At 46.2% G+C, this 20108-nt stretch overlaps 1 protein-coding gene across 17 annotated transcripts in view; it reads right to left on the reverse strand.

The window, feature by feature from the left end:
- Positions 1–20108, reverse strand: part of FRMD4A (FERM domain containing 4A) — a 685957-nt gene that overhangs the window by 32415 nt on the left and 633434 nt on the right. For 10 of the 17 annotated variants that reach the window (XM_055352375.2, XM_055352372.2, XM_063709892.1 and 7 more), the window contains 2 exons: positions 17872–18013; positions 17456–17491 (listed from right to left, as the gene is read on the reverse strand). In XM_055352375.2, coding sequence (XP_055208350.1) covers positions 17456–17491; positions 17872–18013 — 178 coding nt within the window. The remainder of the gene's footprint in view (positions 1–17455; positions 17492–17871; positions 18014–20108) is intronic. The other 7 variants (XM_063709890.1, XM_063709893.1, XM_055352374.2 and 4 more) reach the window with 1 other exon arrangement.

The raw sequence follows: 20108 nt of genomic DNA on the forward strand, positions 1-20108 counted from the left end.
AACCAAACAAAAGGAAAATAAGCTGAAATGCCATCTGGAGGAATTTAGGTTAGACCAAAGGAGTAATTTCTGGGCTGCCAGTGTTTGGATTCTGAAATAACTTTCCTGGAGTGAAGCTATTGTACTTTTTCTACCTTGATGGGTTAGAAAAGGAACACTGACTCTCTACAAAGGGAAAAGCTGATTATAACTTTTCTTTTCTTTTCTTTTTTTCAGACAGTTTCACTCTTGTTGCCCAGGCTGGAGTGCAATGGCACCATCTCGGCTCACTGCAACCTCCGCCTCCTAGGTTCAAGAGATTCTCCTGCCTCAGCCTCCCAAGGTAGCTGGGATTACAGGCACCCGCCACCACGCCCAGCTATTTTTTTTTTTTTTTTGTATTTTTAGTTGAGATGGGGTTTCACCATGTTGGCCAGGCTGGTCTTGAACTCCTGACCTCAGGTGATCCACCCGCCTCAGCCTCCCAAAGTGCTGGGATTACAGGCATGAGCCACCGCGCCCAGCCGATTATAACTTTTCTTTGCAAGCCCATCGTGAGCACAAGTGTTAGAAATGGACAGGTGTTAGTGGGTGTGCATTCAAGGGGCTCACACCATGCCATTGACAACTGCATCAAAGAACTTCAAATACCTAGGGAGATTAATCTAATTAAAGATGAGCAAGATGTCTACCTCGAGAACTGTCCTAAAGACCTAAGTAGAGAGAGAGATACACTGTGGTCAAGGATTAGAAGCTTGATGTTGTAAAGATGTCCATTCTCCATCAATCAACGCAATCCCAGTAAAACCTTGGCAGGACTTTTGGTAGGAAGATGACAAAATTCTATTTCCATAGGAAACAATGGATTTTTTGGACAATTTTAGTAAACAGATGAGAGAATAATCCAGTCAGAATTCCCAGAATCCACAGTTGTGTTTCTTCCAATGGTAGAAAAGGGAATGCAGCATCATAAAGCTAGAAAGAACTTCTGTCCCGTGGCATCAAACAGCTCTGCTTCACTTAAATTGTCCCCATAAATATACTATTCTTCGATTTAACGTCTCTGAGCAGAAAACCCTGCATTCCATCAATTACCATACATACAGGCTCTTACAACCCTAATCACCAAGAACTCTCAATGTCTTAGAACATTTTAACTCTAACATGGGTTTTGTTCCTTCCCTTGCCTCAATTTGAGCTTGAAATAGAGAATATATCTGTCACCGCAGAAACATACTATCATTATGCCTCCAAAGCAGCTAACAAATATTAGCTTGAATGAACAACCAAATAAATGTTCACAGTCATATACTGGGATGCTATAATTATCTCCTCTTCGTAACAAAAATCTAACACCTGTAAGTTGTTCCATCGTGGAACCTACCTTCCAAGCTTTGAATTATGTTTGTAGCTGTTTCCTGGATTTTGACATACTTCAGTTGCAGGTCTCCAAACGCAACTGGACACAAGAAAGCTTCACCCGTGACCTCATGGTTCTCGTGTACTAAATCCATAGTGTCATATTCACACAGCACATTGCTGAACATTATTGCAGGTTCCCCTTTTTGAAATGGTTCAGGTTTGCTCTCTCCATAAGCCAATCACCCTGTGCTTACCAATCCTAAATTATCTCCAGTTTATGTCCCTCCAAGGTTACATGGCTAAATCATTGTGACTCTTAATCTGGTTCTCTTAGTAAAAGTCACCAATCACATCTGAAGACTCAGGAACGTTGACTGAAGTACTCCGTTTCATCACTGAAAGAATTAGTAAGAATGTAAAACAATGCTGGAAGGAAGTCAGACTTTAGATTTAAAAAACAGGCCTAGAGAAACTTGGGTCCAAGAAGATTAAAGGATTTCTAGCTCAAGTGAAAAATTCATTGTTTCCCTTTCACCCCTGCCTAACCTCTCAATAGGAAATAATGATTTATTAAGTCCAATCTAAGAATTAACTGTGTTCAGGAATGGCACAAATTACAAATGAAACTCAAGGGAGGTAAAGCGCACAGTTTTTGGATGATCATGTTGCTAGTTATGGGATTAGTTAAGATTTGGCCCTGAGTTCCAGGGCTCATTAACGCTACCCAAATTATTATCATTTACAATAATTAGCCTAGATACCAAGCCCACAGAAAACAGGCAAGAAAGTCTTGGCAGACTAGATGGCTCAAGAGCCCCTCTCTGTATCCGCTAATGCTGGTTGGCACCACTAATGCTGGTTGGCTCCGTTTCATGCCATTAGCCTGGGAGTTACTTCAGGGCGAAGATGGCGTCTGGGTACCAAGTCAAATCCCCGCAAAATCACTGAGCCAGCCTGCCTTGGACATGCAGATTTCCAATGTGGCAGTAACTGGATCGTGGATAGAGGGTAAAACAGATCTGAGTTTGATAAAGTCAGAACCACTCACTGGATGTGTGGCCTTGGGTAAGTTACCTGCCCTCCTTAATTCATAAAGGCTGAATGAGAAAACACATCTCCAGCACTTTGCACTGGGCCTGGAATAGGTCAACCCTCAAACTAGGGCAGGTTGAACACGAGCATGTGTGCGCACGCGCACGCACACACATCCTAGTAGAATTAGAAAGAGAAATCATTGCAACTGCCTCTTCACTGTTGCTCAATGAAGTATCGGTCAAAGAGCTTCGTACCCAATTCAGTGTAACACTTGAGGTCCAAAGCTCACCTTTAGAAAGGAACAATACAGAACTAGGCAGTGTCTTCTTTAAAAAAATTTTTTTAATTGGTACATAATATGGGGTGCACATTGATGTTTTGGTACATATAATGTATGGTAATCAGATCAGGATAAGTAGCATATCCATTATCCAAACGTTGATCATTTCTTTGGGTTGGAAATACTCAATATCCTCCCTCTAGCTATTTGAAGCTATACAATACCCTACTGTTAACTATTAACATCCTACAGTGCTATAGGACACTTGAACACATTCCTCCTACCTCACTGTAATTTCTGTCCTACAACAAATCTCCCCCATCACCTACTCTCTCTACCCTTCCCAGCCTCTAGAAACTTCTGTTCTACTTTATACTTCTATGAGATCCACTTTTAAAAAATACATAGTGTATGGCTGGGCACGGTGGCTCACACTTGTAATCCCAGCACTTTGGGAGGCTGAGGCAGGTGGGTCACGAGGTCAGGAGATCAAGACCAGCTTAATCAAGATGGTGAAACCGCGTCTCTACTAAAAATACAAAAAAAAAAAAAATTAGCTGGGCATGGTGGTGGGCACCTGTAATCCCAGCCAGTTGGGTGGCTGAGGCAGGGAACTGCTTGAACCCGGGAGGCGGAGGTTGCAATGAGCCGAGATTGGTCCACTGCACCATAGCCTGGGTGACAAAGTGAGACTCTGTCTCAAAAAAAAAAAAAAAAAAAAAAAATATATATATATATATATATATATATATATACACACAGTGTTCACAAACGATGTTTCCTGAGTCCCTGGGTTAGCAGCTAGGTCTTTGGGGCAGCTATGGATGGAGGTGGGGTCAAGGAGGTTCTGTGGCTATTCTTATCCTGTTCCACTCCACGTTCCTCAAAACAGAGCAGCTCCCCGTGAACCTGCTGCATGTATTCAGGTTGCTGTATTGTAATGAAAACAGGTTCCCATTGCCTTCTTTGTCTTTAGGAAATCCACTGTTCTGGGGCAAGGGCTCGGAGCTTTCACTGCTGCTCTACCTCAGGGCTTGTCTGATCTGAGCCTGCGGGCTGCTACCTGCAACTAAGCAAATGTGGCCACCAAGGCAAGAGGTGGCCGAGTGCCCAGTGACACGGACACACCAGCAACATTCCACAGAAGCAGCTCAAAGGGCGTCAGGAGAGGGAGCCCAAAATGCCCTCTGATATTGATCTGCTTTCCCACGTCCTCCACAAATGCCCACTAGGCATCCACTGACCCAGCAGGTTGGTTTTAAAAGGGAAGAAGGAAAGAAGCTACAAGACAAGGAGAAATCAGGAGGTGGAGGTTCACTCTCACTGCCTGCCTTGATGCCCTCAAGTGACAGAATGACTCCAGGAAGAAATTGAGGCAGGGCAGAGCCTTAGAGCTCAGGGAAATGGGACTGTCAAAAACTAAAAGCTGGTCACAGTGGCTCACACCTGTAATCCCAGCACTTTGGGAGGCCGAGGAGGGAGCATCCCTTGAAGCCAGGTGTACGAGACCAGCCTGGGCAACATGGTGAGACTCTGTCTCTACAAAAACAAAACCAAACCAAAAATTCTAATTTCAAATCAGCACCTAGGCTTATGCTGATTTATCCATTTTCAGTTATTTGAACACATATATGCTTTTGCAAGTGCAAACCTCTTTGAGGTTGTGTTTAGCCCCTTGGAAATTAAAAAAAAGGGCTGGGTGTCGTGGCTCATGCCTATAATCCCAGCACTTTGGGAGGCCGAGGTTGGCGGATCAGGAGGTCAGAGTTTGAGAGCAGCTTGGCCAACATGGCGAAACCCTGTCTCTACTAAAAATACAAAAATCAGCTGGGCGTTGTGGCATGCGCCTGTAATCCCAGCTACTTGGGGGGCTGAGACAGGAGAATCGCTTGAACCTCGGAGGCGGAGGTCGCGGTGAGCTGAGATGGCGCCACTGCACTCCAGCCGGGGTGACAGAGCGAGACTCCATTTAAAAAAAAATTTTTTTTTAAAGTTAAAAAAAAAAAAAGGATATAGGCTGGGCGCAGTGGCTCATACCTGTAATACTAGCACTCTGGGAGGCTGAGGTGGGAGGACTGCTTGAGGCTAGGAGTTCAAGACCAGCCTGGCCATAGTGAGACCCCTTCTCTATTAAAAAAAAATTAAATGATCTAAATCTGCTATCATGGAGAGAGGGTGGTGACTGGTGGGAAAGACACTGGATTTTCATCACATACCTGCCATTAAATGGTGTAAGACCTCGAGTTACTAATCTCATGATTCCGTCTATAAAATGACCAATTGACCCATCTCTAAGATTCCTCAAACTGAATTCACTATTACTCAATAAACAACTTACTCGGATAGTTCCCTCATGCCGCTAGCAGTCATTTTTGCAATTTTTACAACAGGCATCTTATACACTGCACAATCTTCCCTCCCCTTTTTCTATACCTTCCTAACTTCTAGCCTTCTGCCAATGCTGCTCTCATTTCAGTTACTGCTACAGCCTCTCCCGGGCTGGAAGGGTGTGTCTCATCATTAACCAGTGCCTAAAGGATTTACTACTTCATCTTATCAACAGACCGAAGCAAATATTTGTAAACTCAAAAAAGCTAAACAGAGTTTAATCTGAGCTGTCTCTGGGATTAATGAAGTAGAAGATGGATGGAACCTCTTTATTCTAGGTAGAAGGGCGAGATTTCAAAGGTTATTGATTGAGAAAACAGTAGCTAAGTGCTACCTGGAAAGGGTTGTCCAAACATAATGAGTTGGTGTAGGAGTCAAGGGGAAAACAGAGGTGATCTCAATATGGTTTGTGAAAGATACACATAATGCACATATATATATATATATATGTATGTATATATGTATATATATATATATTTTTTTGTAAAGTTTCAGGCAACAATCAGATTTATAAGAGTATTCTGAATGTTCTTTAGAAGACACAAACTGTTACGTAGCTTCCTCTAAAGCCAAAGCTCACACCAGTGGTTTTGAGTTAATAGGTCTGGGTGTGTGTTCCAGCACTGCCGTTTACCAGCTGCGGGGACTTGGGAAGGTTGTGTAACCTCTCGAAGTCTGTTTCCTCCCCTATAAAATGGGAATGAAAACAGGACTTCTTCAGAAGTTGGGAGAATTAAAAGAGAATGCTTAGAAGATGCTTGGAAGAGAGGTGAGAATATATTAAGTGTTACATGAATACCAGTTACTCTTTCTATTAACAAGTGAGGCTGGGGTGGTGGCTCACACCTATAATCCCAGCACTTTTGGGAGGCCAAAATGGGAGGACTGCTTGAGGCCAAGAGTTTGAGACCATCTTGGGCAACATAGCCAGACCTTGTCTCTACAAAAATTAAAAAAAAAAAAATTAGTAAGGCGTGGTAGTGCATGCCTGTGGTCTCAGCTACGCTGGAGGCTGAGATGGGAGAATTCCTTCAGCAGAGGGTGTTGAGGCTACTGTGAGCTGTGATTGCGCCACTGCACTCCAGCCTGGGCAACAAAGCAAGACCCCGTCTGAAACCCTCCCCTGCCACTATTCCTAGCCTTTATTAGGAGTCTGCACCCCAATTCAGAGAGCTCCAAAATGTAGATGAGAAAGTCCATTTCGTGGACAAGCAAGGAAACGTAGAATGCTTGCAGATGTACCACCCACCGTGGCCACATCAATTCAGGAAGCTCAGGAGGAGAAGGGTAAGGAAATGAATTTTTAGAGAACTCCTAAACAGGAGCTTCCTATCTGCTGCACTTCATTGAATCCTCACAGAGACATCGTTCCCATTTTCTTTTTTTCTTTTTTTTTTTTTTTTTTTTTTTGAGACAGAGTCTTGCTCTGTCACCAAAGCTGGAGTGCAGTGGCCTGATCTTGGCTCACTGCAACCTCCACCTCCCAGGTTCAAGTGATTCTCCTGCCTCAGCCTCCTGAATAGCTGGGACCACAGGCACACGCCACCACGCCTGGCTAATTTTTATATTTTTAGTAGAGATGGGGTTAGTAGAGATATAGTATGTTGGTCAGGTTGGTCTTGAACTCCTGACCCTGTGATCCACCTGCCTCGGCCTCCCAAAGTGCTGGGATTACAGGCGTGAGCCACTGCGCCTGGCCTCCCATATTCATAGAAAAGTTCACAGAGTCATAGGGAGGCTGAACTGGGAGTCTAACTCTGTATTCTGTCTTCTGCCTCTTGCATTAAAAACTCAACACGGGTAGGAGCTTTCTGTCTTGATCTCAGCTGGGCTGCCCTGGTAAACCTGTGTAGAAGGGAGTCACACTGACTCCCAAGCCGGGGCTCTTTGCGTGATAGTGCAAGCATCAAAACCTAAGAGAAGGAAGCAGGGCAGGGGCTCTTTGGATCACCCAGGCTGGAGTGCAGCGGCATGATCTCAGCTCACTGCAAACTCCGCCTCCTGGGTTCAAGTGATTCTCCTGCCTCAGCCTCCCCAGTAGCTGGGATTACAGCGTGCCACAACGCCCGACTAATAGAAGCCTCTGGAGCCCCTTCCATGTGCACGGTGGTGTGGGAGAGACACGAACAGCAGACATGCGTCCAGCGCTCAGACCTGCCCGCCGGGAGGCAGAAGAGAGCAGGCCACAAGAATAGGCCAGGCATGGTGGCTTTCACCTCTAATGCCAGCACTTTGGGAGGCCCTGGCAGGAGGATTGCTTAACGCCAGGAGTTTGAGACTATCCTGGGCAACACAGCAAGACCCTATCTGTAAAAAAATAAAAAATAAAAAAATTAGTTGGGTGTGGTGGCGAACGCCTATCGTCCCAGCTGCCCAAAAGGCTGAGGCAGGAAGATCCCTTGAATCCGGGAGTTTGAGAGTACACTGAGCTATGCTCACACCACTGCGCTCCAGCCTGGGTAACAGAGTGAGACCCTGTCTCTAAACAGACAAAAAAAGAATGAGACAGGTAGTAGTTGCCGTAGAAGGTGGAAGGTGGAACTCACAGCCGAGAGCTAACTGGGTGATTAACCTGAATTGTAGCTGGTCACATCCCGTTTTTTTTTTTTTCTTTTTGAGACGGAGTCTCACTCTGTCGCCCAGGCTGGAGTGCAGTGGTGTGATCTCAGTTCACTGCAACCTCTGCCTCCTGGGTTCAAGTGATTCTCCTGCCTCAGCCTTCCGAGCAGCTGGGATTATAGTGCGCCACCAAGCCCGACTAATTTTTCTATTTTTAGTAGAGATGGGGTTTCACCATGTTAGCCAGGCTGGTCTCCAACTGCTGACCTCAAGTGATGTGCCTGCCTTGACCCCCAAAGTGCTGGGATTACAGGCGTGAGCCACTGCACACAGCTGGGTGACTTTTTTTATTGCCTCTCTGAGAAGGTTAAGCCTGCCTCTGAATTATTGTCAGGAAAACAGTGTCATCAGGTCAGTTGTCCAGCAAAAAAATCTTTCCTCCCAGTTATCGGGAGGAAATGATCTACTTGAATGATACTAAAGATAGAATCTGTTGTTTTTGGCGACCTTATGAGCACATTTCAATCCTAATCCAAAGGATTTTCATTGAACTAGTTCACTAATAATCTGGCCAACGAGGAAGACAAAAAGGGCTGACCCTAAAAAGACAATTCCCATCCAAGCAGAGAGAGAGACGGAGTTACTCATGCCAAGTCAGAAAGTCATTTTCGGGGGCATTTGGAAACCTTTGGAGTGAACTTTCCAATGCTATGGACATTGTTTGAGACCCTGGAGACACTGCCTGTGTCACTGTGGGTTTCCCAGCTTCCAGCCGGGGAACTCCAGACTCCAGCCGGGGACAGCTGGGTGTGGAGGAGTGGATGTGGAGGGAACGCCAGCAGCACAAACAGCAGCTCTCCTCCCGGCCGGCAGACACATGGAAGGGCAGCCTCGTTCAGCCTCATTCAGCCGCAAGCCAGAAATGCTCCAATTGTTCAGAAGACCCTGGGTGACTCAGCACCGGATATGAGCGCACATTCTGCCAGGAGGATGTTGTCAGGAGCCACGCGTGGCTCATCTGTTTTTGACACAGAGGGGATATTGATGACCAGCCACTGATTTCAGAAGACAGAGAAGGGGTGCTTTCCTCTCTGGAAGGAGGGGAAACTTCGAAGCAAACAGTGCTCCAAAGAAGAAAGGAATCGGTTGTTCTAGAACTAAAGAAGGGAAATGACAATCCGTCTCTTTAGACCTTAGAGAAAAAAAAAAAAAAATGAAGAAGGCGGTATATTCCCAGCAGATCAGTAAAAGCTGTAAGGAAAAGTTTTGGCAGACACCCCAGGAATAAATACAAGGAAAAGGTTAGAATTCTTCTTTATGATAAAAAGATATTTATTTCCTTGACAAATCCTCAGTGATGAATTCCTTACATAAAAGATGTCCCAGGAGACCACGGAAAATAATGCCACATTGCAGACTGCAGGATAAACGTGTCATCTCTGGGGACCGTTATAGAGAATTAGATGTGATTTTTAACATGAAAAAATGCATGCTTGGAGAACTTTTCATCAGGCTTAGAAATTTTAGAAATAAAATAGTTCATTTCAGAGAGCATTGAAATTGAAGCTCTTTGAAAAGCAAGCACCTTTTGATGGTGGCTGGGAGTCTCTGGAAGAGCTTTGCTTTCTGGCTAGGTTCCATGGCTCACTGGCACTCGGTGAACAGTGCAAATGTAATTTAACAGAGAGAGAGGAGAATGGGAAAAAAAAAACTGAACATTCATTTAAAAAAAATTAGCAGCATCCAGTAAAATACCCAGCTGAAACTATGGTTTGTAAATCCTACAGTTTCCATTTCTGAGGCTGTGAAATGAGGGAGCTGACCTATCTTCTGGCTCCAAGCTTGTGAGGCTATTGCAATACCAACGTTTGCAGGTTAACTGTGAATTTCAGTCATCCTCATTCTGTGCTCCCAGCAAAGGAGCACCGCAACAGAGGGCTGGCCCTAAATGGGAACAGAGAAATGCTCATGGGAAGTGATAGTTATATCTCTTTTTAGTATTTGAAATTTCATCACAGTCCTACCCAGTCAGGAGGCTAAGGCAGGAGGATCGCTTAAGCCCAGGAGTTTGAGGCTGGAGTGAGCTAGCACTGCGCCACTGCACTCAGGGCGACAGAGCGAGACCCTGTCTCAAAAAAAAAAAGTTATCATTGGAAAGTCATTCATTTAGGTTATACATTGTCATTTGGTCCTGGTTCCTTTTAGTGGGCAAATACTCCTTTATTAGTAACACCTCAGGGGATAAATATAGCCGTGTAAATGACTTTGTTTTTATTTCCCCCAAAATAAGAACAGAAAGGGATAACGACTCTGTCTCCCTCTCAATTTTGACTCAGGCCAGTCCTGCTCAAACACATCCAGAACCATCCATTCCCCAGAAAGAGATTTCGCAGCTCTCCCTGGGCACACGGTCCAGCATAAACAAACCCTGGCACAATCCGACTTTGGCTGCGCCCTGGGGCAGAGCAGAGGCTATGACCAAAATTAAGGCCCCTGGAATCCTGTCCATTGTTAGACCTAAAAGGAGAGGCCACAGGCCATGGGTAATGGAGGACTTTAAAAGGCCAGGAACAGAGATACAGGGAGGAGGAGGAGGAAGGACAAAAGAGAAGGGATGAAGACAAAACCGAAAAACGTCGTGTGATTTATATCAGCGCAAGGCAGTGAATTTTGAGCTGAACACAGCCGCCATCATGACGCTGACAGAGCCTATCAGCTCCCCTCTCTGTTTGGAGAGATGTCAGATAGCTGGCACTCTCATTGTTACATTAGTTATTAATAAACTCCTTAACAATGGGAGGAAGTGCTAGCATTCAGAGAATGGGAGTGTGTCAACAGCTGAGGACTGAATGTGGATGGATCCCAGGCAATGCCAGGCCCATGTTTAGCACAACCTGTTTTCTCCCAGAACAGAAAGTGTCAGAGCCAGGGTACAATGACAGACTGCAAGTTTTGTTTCATTTCTCGTTTTTTAAACCCAAGATCCATCACCAGATTCTTCGCAATCTTGCTGATCACACTGCAGATGACTCAATGGCCATCTCAGTAATCACACAGCCAAATTCCTACTTGAAAACACAACATATCCCTTGGTTTTACAGAGAATGGGTCGTTTATGGCCCTAGACTTCTAGCCAAGAAGCCAAGAGCAGCCTCATCATCTCATTTAAGAAATGCTGCAGTCCCATTTTTTCGTTTCAGTGGTTAATACAACAAGCCACACGTCCCTGCAGCACACTGGGTATTTCCTAAGTGGGTTTGTGCTATTTTCCTTAAAAAGCCTGAGAACAAAAACTAACTCTCCTAACTCCCATTGAAATCGGAACTGTTCTCTGATGGCTGGGCCAGGTGTGGTGGCTCAAGCCTGTAATCCCAGCATGTTGGGAGGCCGAGGCAGGCAGCTCAATTGAGCTCAAGAGTTCGAGACCATCCTGGCCAACATCATGAAACCCCATCTCTACTAAAAATACAAAAATTAGCCAAATGTGGTGGTGGGCAACTGTAGTCCCAGCTGCTCAGGAGGCTGAGGCAGGAGAATCGCAGAGAACCCGGCAGGTAGAGGTTGCAGTGAGCCGAGATCATGCCACTGCACTCCAGCCTGGGCGACAGAGCAAGACTCCATCTCAAAAAACAAAATGAATGAACGAATGAGCTGTTCTCTGATGGCAAATCCCCAAAACAACACAGAACAAATCTCAGGCTCTGTCTCACTTTCAGACAAGCTACGAATGGGCTGTGTGTCTTCACCTACAACGATACACCCAGTTATTGTTGCTTTGTTGTTGTTATTCCCTTTTTTCTCCCCTCCAACATTTTCTGGAATTTCAGGTAATATGAGACGGGAAGGAAGGAATAAACCCATTCAAGTTCTTTCAACATGGATTTTGGATTCTTTTTTTAAGAGACCCTGAACATGTCTCAACCAGATGGTTTGAATTCATAGTTGTTCTCTCAAACTGTCCCTGAACTTTCTGGAAATGTGTTACCTGAAGACTTAGGAGTGAAAGCAACAGAGAGACGCAGCTACAAATGTGGAAGCAATCACCGGGCTGTCACAGGGCAGAGTGAATCCAATGCACCCTGCCTGCTCCCCCTCCAGTGGTCAATAACAGAGGCACTGAGCCCCTGCACAAATGGATTCAGGACGCGGGTTCCACGACCTTCCTCCCATCTGAATGCCACTCAGTGCTGCACGGGGAGGTGAGAATTTCATTCCTTTTCTTCCAACACAGGCTTACAGCTCTGATTCAGATGGTTCACCACCTCTAAGGGCCTCCACTTAAATACAGGTCTATGGGGTCTCACAGGGGACAGCTCTGTGTATCACTACTGTGGGATTCAGGGTCCTGGTCTCAAGCCTTAACCAATCACTTTAACTATGTTGAAATCATCTGCCACTGAGTCATCTGCAGTGTGATGAGCAGGACTGTCAAGAATCTGGTGATGGCAATAGCAAAGACTTGGACCCAACCTAAATGTCCAACAACGATAGACTGGATTAAGAAAATGTGGCACATATACATCATGGAATACTATGCAGCCATAAAAAATGATGAATTCATGTCCTTTGTAGGGACATGGATGAAACTGGAAACCATCATTCTCAGCAAACTGTCGCAAGGACAAAAAACCAAACGCCGCATGTTCTCACTCATAGGTGGGAATTGAACAATGGGAACACTTGGACACAGGAAGGGGAACATCACACACTGGGGACTGTTGTGGGGTGGGGGGCAGGGGGAGGGATAGCATTAGGAGATATACCTAATGCTAAATGACGAGTTAATGGGTGCAGCACACCAACATGGCACATGTATACGTATGTAACAAACCTGCACCTTGTGCACATGTACCCTAAAACTTAAAGTATAATAAAAAAATTAAAAAAATTTACTATTAAAAAAAAGAATCTGGTGACAGATCTTGGGTTTAAAAAATAAAAATGAAGCAAAATCTACAGTCAACTATGTTGACTTTTTTATTTGAAATGCTAATCCGTGTCTCAGGGCATTGGTAGGTATGGATATTGACTTCTTTTTTATTTATTTACTTATTTTAGAGACAGAGTCTCGCTCTGTCTCGCAGGCTGGAATGCAGTGGTGTAATTTCAGCTCACTGCAACCTCTGCCTCCTAGCTAGGCTCAAGTAACTCTCCTGCCTCAGCCTCCCAAGTATCTGGGATTACGGGTGTGTAATTACACGCCTAGCTAATTTTTGTATTTTTGGTAGAGACTGGATTTCATCATGTTGGCCAGGCTAGTCTCGAACTCCTGCCTGCCTTGGCCTCCCAAAGTGCTGGGATTACAAGCCTGGGCCATTGCACCTGGCCTGGCTTCTTTAATAGGTATCAATGACATTCTTCATTTCTTCAGCATCTGAGGCCTCAGATACGAAGTACTAGACTTCAGTAATTTTAAAGGTAATTATGTGTCCTTGAACAGGCAAACCACCTTCAAAGTTACTAACAGTTTAGAAACATTTTACGTCTTTTTTTAAAATCAACGAGCAGTACACAAACTCTTTGCGCGGGGGGTGGTGGGGGGCTATAACTTTGTAAAATGCTGTGTATAGTACCTGGCAGAGTTGGGAGCTAACAGAAATGTTTATACCACAGAAATCTTACAGTGTTGTGGCATGGCTCAGACACACCATGATTTGGGGTTAGATGAGGGTCAGAGAATAATTGAAAGACGACAAGATGGATACTACTGCAGGACACTGACGTGACACAAACTTTAAAGGTTTCGTATCAGTGTGACAAAGGCTTACAATATAATTTGGGAAAAAAAATACTGGAGACAGACCCTATGGGAGGCATCAGCAAGGCCCAAGGTACCATACACTCTAGGAACATAGAAGATTAGAAGATTCTTTTTTTTTTTTTTTTTTTTTTTAAGAGACAGGGTCTCACTCTGTCACCTAGGCTGCTAGTATAGTGATACCATCATAGCTCACTACAGCCTTGAACTCCTGGGCTCATGTGATCCTCCAGCCTCAGCCTCCCAAGTAGTGGGAAATAAAAGCATGCACCACCATGTCCAGCTATATTAAGAAGATTTTTTTTTTTTTTTTTTTTTTTTTTGGTACAGATGGTGTCTTGCTATGTTGCCAAGGCTGGTCTAGAACTCCTGGCTTCAAGTGATCCTCCCCCCGCCCCAAACCCCTACCCTCCCGAATAGGCGTGAGCCACTGTGCTGGGGTGAATATTCCTAAAGCATAGCACATGCAGGAGTCTTATTAGTATCCTTCACAATTTAATTTAATTTCAATAACTGTGCATCAAACACCTATTGGGTGTTGGGTACTAGGCAAGTATTAGAAAATTCTGAAATGGAGACTAGTTTCTCAAAATGCTTTTAAGGAACAATTATTAGACACTATCTAACAAGGAGGTGAAAGAGAGAAAACAGTTGACCCAACTGGACACTGGGTTATATGTATCACCTTTTCTGAATGAACATCAGAAAATAAAATCCGGCAAGTGTAATAAGAGTATTAACAATCAGAGCTCTCCTGGAATTGCAAGCAGCGGGGCTTGTCCCCTTTGTGGGAACACATTCTAGGCAAGAGGGCAGAAAGGCAGGAAGAAAGGGATGGAGATGAGCCAGCCGCCTAGATCTTCAGGCCAAGGCTAGATTTCCCCATTGCAAGGGATGTGGAATCAGCCCCTTCCAGATGGCGCTGCCAATGCTTTCATCACGGGAAAGCTTTATCCTCCTGGTGCAAGGAAACACAGGCAGCCGTCAGCCATCCCAGCGGGAGGGAGAACAAGATCTAGGGGTGCTAGAAATTCCCTTTGTTCCCTGATGGAATGTTTCCTGTTTGCAGTGCGTCCCCCCACTGTCTTGGCCCTCCTAAGTCACAGGAGGTGGGTGTGGGGCACCCCAAGGAGCCTCCACCCTGGCACTAAAGGATGTTTTTCAGGCTCAAACTTGCAGGGCTGGTAAGAGTGGGACCTGCCCTCGGGTTGAGTCATGGGGCTTTCTCACCTTCTCACCAGGGTTTCTTCTTGCTCAGCTGTGCAGCTGCAGAAAGGGCTGAGGGCACTGAAGCTGACAATGGGAGCTGCTCTGCAAGTGGCCCCAGCTGCTACTACTAACTCCTAATCACCTTAGCCTGGGGCCCCAGCACTGAATGATAAAGCATTTGAAGATCGCTTCATTGTATTGGTATACCGATGCTTATCTATTAGGTGTACAGATGGATTAAGCAGGAAGGTTTTCTTAGGATTTCTCTTCTAGCCCACCAGATTGATTAGCAATGTCCAGCCTGTGGGGAGTCATAGCGATGTACTGCTTTTAAGTCTTAAAGACGCTTGGATTTCATCTCTCTCTCTCTCTCTCTCTCTCTCTCTGTGTGTGTGTGTGTGTGTGTGTGTGTGTGTGTGTGACACAGTCTCGCTCTGCCGCCCAGGTTGGAGTACAGTAGCATGATCTCAGCTCACTGCAACCTCCGCCTCCCGAGTTCAAGTGATTCTCCTGCCTCAGCCTCGAAAATAACTGGGATTACAGGTGTGCACCACCATGCCTGGCTAAGTTTTGTATTTTTAGTAGAGATGGGCTTTCACCATGTTAGCCAGGCTGGTCTCAAACTCCTGGCCTCAAGCGATCCGCCTGCCTTGGCCTCCCAAAGTGCTGGGATTACAGGCGTGAGCCACCGCGCCCAGCCAGATTTCATTTCTGATGGTGCATGATGTCAATTTCATCTCAGGAGGTTTGGGGCTCCTGTTCACAGCCTCATCTATAGCTGCTATTAAGGTAAATTGTTGCCTTGGTGCCCCCTGGAGTCTGCCAGATACAAGGGGGCCCGTGCAGATGGACCAGGACACGGGCTTAAAACTGAGCACACCTGGGTTCTATGATCCTGAGCAACACACCCACCCCAAGCTTGTCTCTTCCTCAGCAACAAGAGAGTCTCTCCAATTAAAGTGACTAGACCAGCAGCATCAGCCTCACTTGGAAACTTGTTAGAGGTGTAAATTCTCAGGCTCTCCCCAGACCTACAGAATCAGGAGCTCTGAGAGGGGTTTTGACAAGCCCTCCAAGTGGTTTCGATGCACGCCAAAGTTTGAGAACCACTGAGCTTCAAGAATCCAAGCTGAAGTCAGCCAGATTCCCTTTGCTAAGGGGGAAGGTGGGCTGATAGATGCAGCCTCTCTAATCTGACACTGGGTTTTCACAGGGTTAGGAAAAAACGCGATTGTAGGTTGTGTTTAAAACACAAACAAGGTGTTGGCTCTGACTCTGCTCTAGGTCATTCAGCAGGAGACTGGGAGGGGCTGTAATTCGAAGTAGGGGTCTTGGGCTTTGAATTTCATTCTCTTTGATCCTTGAAGACAACATTCTGTGCAGTCTTCACGGCCAACTCCCAAGCCTCAGAAAGAATGAGCATTGACCCCAATTTTTTGGATGAAATATTTTCGAAGAACTTAAGGCAGGGAGGGGTTGACAATGGACCCCAGGTGATGTGGCAGAGGCAGATCTAGGTTTATGGGGCTTGAAGCTTATAAAATTTTAGCGGCTTTTTTTTTTTTTTTTTTTTTTGAGACAGAGTCTTGCTCTGTTGCCCAGGCTGGAGTGCACTGGCACGATCTCTGCTCACTGCAACCTCTGCCTCCTGAGTTCAACTGATTCTCCTGCCTCAGCCTCCCAAGTAGTGGGATTATAGGTGTGCACCACCACGCTCGGCTAATTTTTGCATTTTTAGTAGAGATGGGGTTTCACTGTGTTGGCCAAACTGGTCTCCAACTCCTGACCTCAGGTGATCCACCTGCCTCGGCCTCCCAAAGTGCTGAGATTACAGGCCTGAGCCACCACACTGGCCTTTAGCGGTTCTACTGAAGAAAAATACAAAACGTATTATGTTCACAGATTTTATAAAAACACATGACCGTGTGAACACACTGCTAAGGTCCCCTGAGGGCCTCAGCCTGTCCAAGGAGGGGCCTTCAACTTAACGCTCCACTCACCAGAGCAGTAACCTCGCCTCTCAGTCCAGGAAGGATGTCTGTCCTCTCTCTGGTCCTTTAAATTTTTCCTGGCTATGATTGGATCACACCAGCCCAGAAGCTAACGAGACAATTTTTAGCTCCTCTTCCTCTCCTGTCTTTTCCTTTTTGTTATTGTTTACAGCCACTATATATAGTAATATAAATTACCAGGTAAGATTTCTTGCCTTCTTTGCATGGCTCAGAGACAGCTGCACGGTTCCTACATCAATCAGGTTTTTTTCTCATGTTCCACTTTTCTTTTTGTTTTTTGAGACAGGGTCTTGCTCTGTCACCCAGGTTGGAGGGCAGTGCAGTCACTGCTCACTGCAGCCTCAACCTCCAGGGTTCAGTGATCCTTCCTACTCAGCCTCCCAAGTAGCTGGGACTACAGGTGCTGTGCCACCACACCTGGCTAATTAATTTTTTTTTGTTTTTGGTAGAGACGGGGTCTCATTATATTGCCCAGGCTGGTCTTAAACTCCCTGGCCTCAAGTGATTCTCCAGCCTCGGCCTCCCACATTGCTGGGATTAGAGGTGTGAGCCACTGTGCCCGGCCACAATGCCCTTTTCTAACATTTCCAAACCACGGCTGCCTCCCTTCCTCTCTGCTTCTTTCAAACCCACTCCTCCTCCTGCCATTTCATTAAATGACACCCCCCTTTTTAAGTCAGTCAGATCCAGGACCTTGGAACTCCTCTGTCCCTCCCAACATCAAAAGACAAAATGACTTGGCCAAGGCTGGCGGAAGCGGACGACGGAACCAGATCTCTGACTCGCAATTTCAAAAGGCACTGAATGGAGAAATCATGCCCTGTGACACGATGGAGAGAGTATTCCGCATTTTTAAAAGCCGGAGAAACCCACCTGGGAGTAGAATGCAGTGTCTCCTGGCACCAGATCCTGAAATTCACAACACACAAGTGGGCACATGAGCGGATTCCACTTTCCAGCCTTGGACCTGACATTCCCGACAGCTTGCCACTGGCATTGTGAAACGCTCTGGGGGGTACCTGAAGACACTTAAGTGTGACCAGCAGGCCTTCTTGCACTGCGTGGTTCTACGGATGCTTTTTTTTTTTTTTTTTCCCTTCCACTATTTGATTCCTGGGAGCAGTTTTCTCAGATTCGCATTTGGATCCCAACCTTGGTCTGGAAAGCAAAGCCAGCTTTGGGGCAGCTTGCCCTGCAGTCTCCCCAGCTGCAGCTCTCCCCACCTTCCTGGTCCCCTCTGGGGTCCCAGCCATGCTCAGGGGGCGTCCCTCCAGCTGGCCTCTGCCTACCTGAAGACAGCAGGCTGCCGCTGCTGCCGCTGATGATCTTCCCCTTGCTGCCCATGTTGGCCAGCTTCGAGGTCTTCAGCGTCCCCGTCTCGGTCAGGTCGATGGCGATCTCACTCAGGCTGCGTGCTGCATGGATTTTGGACTGGAATGGAAAGGGAAGCAGGTCAAAGAAGTGACGCTCACCTTGCGGAAAGGACAGTCATCCCTCGCCCGCCCCTGCTCACCGTCTTGACATTCCGCAAAGGGACTTATCTCCCTGACTAATGTGCAGCATTTTTGTTTGCATCCCTTGGCCTAATCATTAATCACCGCAACTCTCTGCGAAGAGCAGAGGCAGCTCAAGAGCTACATCAGTGGAGGATGTTCTAAGCCTCCGATTCTGTAGGCTGCACTGCTTTGTGCTTAAGAGAATGTCCTGATTTAGGAAAAGTGACTTAATCTCATTGAGCCTTATTATTCCCAGCCACAAAACAGGGTAGATGCCACTCACCACCCAGGGGTTGGTTCGGGTCAAAGGAGAGAAAGTGTGGGAAGGGTGTTCCTCCCCTCCCAACTCCCCTGTCCTCCCCTCTTCCTCCTTATCTGCCTGGCACACAGCTCTCAACAAACACTGTGGTTATAATTATTTAGTGCTTAAACAAGGAGGAGAAAATGATTTTCAGTGCTGTGAAAGACCTAAGAGATTTAAACCTCTTAAATAGTTTGCCATGTGGTCATGGAAAGTTTAGCTGATGGAGAAGTGACAGTGGTTCTCCAGCTTGGGCATCATAGCAAGATCCCATCTATACAAAAAAATTAGCCAGGTGTGGTAGTGCATGCCTGTAGTCCCAGCTACTGGGGAGGCTGAGACAAGAGGGTTGCTTGAGCCCAGGAGTTGGAGGCTGCAGTGAGCTGTGATTGCACCATTGCACCCCAGCCTGGGCAACAAAGTGAGACCCTGTCTCTTAAAAAAAAAAAAGAGAGAGAGAAATGACAATGACAGCTCTCTGGACCTGCAATCACAGGGTGCATGATTGTGGAAAAACTGCTCATTTGGATTCTGGGGTCCCACCAATGAACGTCTGACATGGTGCTTTGCTTGTATTTTGATACCTAAGTACATGTTGCCCTAGTCTTCCTATTATGGTTCAAAGGACACTCCCTTTAATCCACGTTGATTGGCTCTATTTGGTTAAAAGTTACAGCAGGTAAGAATAATTATAAAAAAGGTCTATGTTCACATTGACATTCCTAAAAGCAGTGGTTTTTCAAAAAAAAATTTTTTTTTTTTTTTGAGACAGACTCTCAGTCACCCAGGCTGGAGTGCAGTGGCCCAGTCTTGACTCTCTGCAACCTCTGCCTCCTGGGTTGAAGTGGTTTTCCTGCCTTAGCCTCCTGAGTAGTGGGGATTACAGGTGTCCACCACCACGCCCAGCTAATTTTTGTATTTTTAGTAGAGACGGGGTTTTGCCATGTTGGCCAGGCTGGTCTCAAACTCCTGACCTCAGGTGATCCGCCCGCTGCAGCCTCCCAAAGTGCTGGGATTACAGGCGTGAGCCACTGCGCCTGGCTAAAGCAGTGGTTTTTATAAGGTATCTGCTCCAGTTTCTACCTTCGGTAGTGACAATGTGTTTGTTTGCATTTCCCACACGTGTGTCCAATGTTTGCTTGTTTTCTTCTTCAGGAAATCAACTTTTTATGAGTGTGCTGAAGGCAACAGGCTTTGCCAGTACACAGAACTTCATGAAAACAACTAGAAATGGTCACTTGCTCATCTGTCCTTTCTGTGGCCACTGTCTACAGCACACACACGGGCTGGGCGAGGTTCACCATTGTAGCTTCCTGCCTGGCCTGTGGAACCCAAGGTCTTTCCCACACAGGAGAAAGCAGGCATGGGGGCGGTGGTGAAGGCCATGGAGGGGTGTGGACCCACCACTCCTGGATGCCCCGTGTACAGCCTTCCTTCCGTGCCCGGGGGCCCTTACTGTCCAGCCAGGGCTGTCTGAATGCCTACAGCTCTGCCCTTCCTCTGCCCTCGATGTTGCTGTCCACACTGGCAAGGACAACAACTTCCGACTTCATGTTAACACGATGGAAGTCTGAGGGCCGGAGGAAATGCTGAGATGTGGTGCTTGTTTTCTTCACCTGGTGTGAACTGTCTTCCTCCTCCTCCTCCTCCCTACCCCGTGGGCCTTTCCTCGACTTATGCTTCCTTCCTAACCTCAACTTTTTTCCTTGCATTCAGACTGAAGTCGACT

The sequence above is a fragment of the Gorilla gorilla genome, chromosome 8 (assembly GCF_029281585.2).
Source record: "Gorilla gorilla gorilla isolate KB3781 chromosome 8, NHGRI_mGorGor1-v2.1_pri, whole genome shotgun sequence".
Taxonomy (NCBI): Eukaryota; Metazoa; Chordata; class Mammalia; order Primates; family Hominidae; genus Gorilla; species Gorilla gorilla.